General features: G+C 45.5%; 1 protein-coding gene across 1 annotated transcript; it reads left to right on the top strand.

The window, feature by feature from the left end:
- Positions 1–1,052: 1,052 nt before the first annotated feature.
- Positions 1,053–2,717, top strand: LOC104164026 (D-erythrulose reductase-like). The gene is given in 6 exon segments (XM_009703228.1): positions 1,053–1,089; positions 1,408–1,507; positions 1,671–1,705; positions 1,834–1,951; positions 2,440–2,461; positions 2,463–2,717. Coding segments are annotated over 5 exon segments (330 nt in total). The 5' UTR covers positions 1,053–1,089; positions 1,408–1,422; the 3' UTR covers positions 2,533–2,717.
- Positions 2,718–3,010: the final 293 nt, after the last annotated feature.

Genomic DNA, 3,010 nt, shown 5'->3' with positions numbered 1-3,010 from the left:
CCATCGGCCCGGGGTGCAGAGGTGCTGTCCGCTGCGCCGCCGCAAAACTCTGGACGTCAAAAATTGTGGCAAAGCTTTCCAGAAATCAGTGCCTCTTACTAAAGGAAACAGCCGGTGCATAGGCACCAGACGGACATGCACGCATTTAGGAACACCCAACGTTCCCTTTCGCAGTGGTTTGTTGATTGTGACTGCTTGTGTCTGTTCTCTTTACTGTGTTTTCCTATGTTACACAATCACCTTTCACCCTGTAAACATCAAAAGGAAACCAAGTAAAGCACTGACGCTATTCCACACTGTTACTGAGTAGCCAGACCCTGCAATTTCATCTCTTAGATGGTGGTGTACGCACACCATCCAGCCTACACAGGAGAGAAGAGTGCCTTTTGCTGTCAATCAAGCCCACAGCTTCTAGTCTAGCTTCGACTCAGTCTCTGCTGAATTGAAAGGCAGTTGTTGATAAGACAATTCAGATACAGAGAAGACAAAGTCAGGTAAGGGAGTATAAAACTGTCATGGTGGGAAATTAAATTTGCTTACTGCAATGACATGACATCATCTTTTACTCTCAAGAGATCCATAGTTCCAGTTGGGGGGTAAGCTTTAGGATACAGGATATGATGAGTCTGCTTCCTTCTGAGAAGACGGGTCATGCTTCTACCCATCTTATAGCAGATTTGCTATTTTAAAGCCGTGTGAAGGGTTTGATTGACATAAGAGTCACTGGCTGAGGCCAAGGGCTCACTGTTTAAACTTTATTAGAGAGACTACACGAGACTGCTAAAGAACAGAGTCCTGCTAGAAATGTGATGATGCACCTCCTCCCCTGCACACTAAATAGCTTACATCCACTGAATGTTTTATTGCTGAAAGCGTGCCTAACCATTCTTGCTAGCCAGTCAGCCTGGCATTTCTGTGCACGTTGTAGAGCATCACCAGTGTTTCCAAGATACCTGCAGCACTTATCCTCTGCTGCCTCCCCAAACAACTCCTCTCTGGCCTGGGCTGTAACCCCTCTGTAACTTTTAAATCTGATTTATTTGTAGGTCTCTTGATGTGAATCTTCAGGCTGTGCTTCATGTTTCCCAGGTGAGGAAGAATTGTCGCTGCAGTTGTCTCTATGGACAGTAGTGACTAAGAGATAAGTGTCCATTGTAGGGGCTAAAGGGACTGCAACGCAAAGCTGACTTGACAACTTACGTGTACAGCCTCTTTATTCTCTTGCTTTGATTCCCTCTCTTGGAAGTGGGAGGCAGTGACGACTTACTTCCTCCAGATGTTTTTGCTCTTTTGTCTACCTTAATAGCCCAGCAAGGTCCTAATGAATGAAATAATAATTTCTTCTGTTACAATTCCGGCAACCTTTTTTTTTTTTTTTTTTTCCTTCTTTCTTCTCCCTCCTCCCAGATTGTTGCTCGGCAGATGATTGCACAGGGGGTGCCAGGTGCTATTGTCAATGTCTCTAGCCAGGCATCTCAGCGTGCTCTGCGGGATCATGCTGTTTACTGTAAGTATGTGTAGCCTTAGCAGTGCCCTTCTCATTTTTGACTAGCTGGAGACCCACGGTCACCAAGCTGCTGGCTGCCAGTTCTGAGCAGTGCAATACTTCTGTGTGTTCCAGACCAACTGCCATGCACTTAAATGCATCTCATTCTTCCCTTCTCTTGAAGGTTCCACAAAAAGTGCTTTGGATATGCTGAGCAAGGTAATGGCAATGGAACTGGGACCCCACAAGGTAGGATTCTTTCTGAGAGAAAGAATAGTGTGAAAGCTGAACCTGAGCATTTCCTCTCAGAGCAGTCTAGTTGGATTGTTTGTTGCTCTTGATCCCAGATTAGAGTGAACACTGTGAACCCCACAGTGGTTATGACTGACATGGGGAGAATTAACTGGAGTGACCCTCAGAAATCTGCTGCCATGATTAATCGGATCCCGCTGGGAAAGTTTGCAGGTCAGTGGTGTAGATTTGTTGCCAGGCTGCGCTCTTTTGTTGTAGCCAAGCCTTCCCTGTAATTGACATCACAGCCATAGATGGCTTGCTGCTTTGACAGGCAAAGTCACAACTCTGCTGAATGGCTGTGGTTGGTTGAATTCCTGAAGCACTTGATGAGTGCAGGGCGAGAATCAACCTTATCTGCCCTCTTCTACAGCCTTCTCCTCTTAGGACAAGTGAAATGCACTTGCTCTGTTGTTCATAAATATGACTGGGAGGGGAGCATAGGTGCTTCCTGTGAACTAGAGTATCGTTTGATCACAACAAGGAGTTTTTGATGTCCAGCTCAGCCACACTGTCCTGTATACTGCATCAAGCACAGTTTGGGGGCAGAGATATTTCCCAGCTCCTTTGACATTTAGAGGTCAAAGGCATACCTTTTGGGATGCTTGTTTTTCTAGTACAATTTGAGGGGTGCATCAGATGTTCTCTGTGTTTGATTCCAGAGGTGGATGATGTGGTGAACAGCATTGAGTGATAAGAGTGCTATGACAACTGGCAGCTCACTGATGGTTGATGGGGGATTTCTTGTCTCCTAAGATGACACCTGCATTTCACACCTGGCCTTAATTTTCATACTAGTACTGCATAGATGTAAACTGTGTAGAAAACAATGACACAGACCTTGCTGGAGAAGAGGGGCAGCAGGGCTGGAACCCATATAAGAAATGAGGCAGAAAATTACCTTTAGAAGGCTGCTATATAATAAAGCTCACATACGGTGTCATGGAGAATGTTTATTGCACCAAATAAGGTTTTTATCTTGTCACTCTACATGATGATTAGAAATTGGATCTGTCTTTCTTCCAACCCTATTCCCCCCCCAACAACCCTTCAGAAACTCTCCCTGTTCCATCCAAATCCACAGAGCCTGTCTGCACTTTCAGCGGGAAGGGAAAGAAGAAGTTAGCAGACTCCTCATTGCTTCCTTTGCTGTCTTTAGTAGAAAAAAAAAACAAAACAGAGGCAACAACCACAGCCCTGCTCTGCAGAGACTGGATTTGGGGGGGTGGGGGG

Source organism: Cariama cristata, unplaced genomic scaffold, assembly GCF_000690535.1.
Source record: "Cariama cristata isolate BGI_N322 unplaced genomic scaffold, ASM69053v1 scaffold44686, whole genome shotgun sequence".
Taxonomy (NCBI): domain Eukaryota; kingdom Metazoa; phylum Chordata; class Aves; order Cariamiformes; family Cariamidae; genus Cariama; species Cariama cristata.
This window is presented reverse-complemented; position numbering and strand designations above follow the sequence as displayed.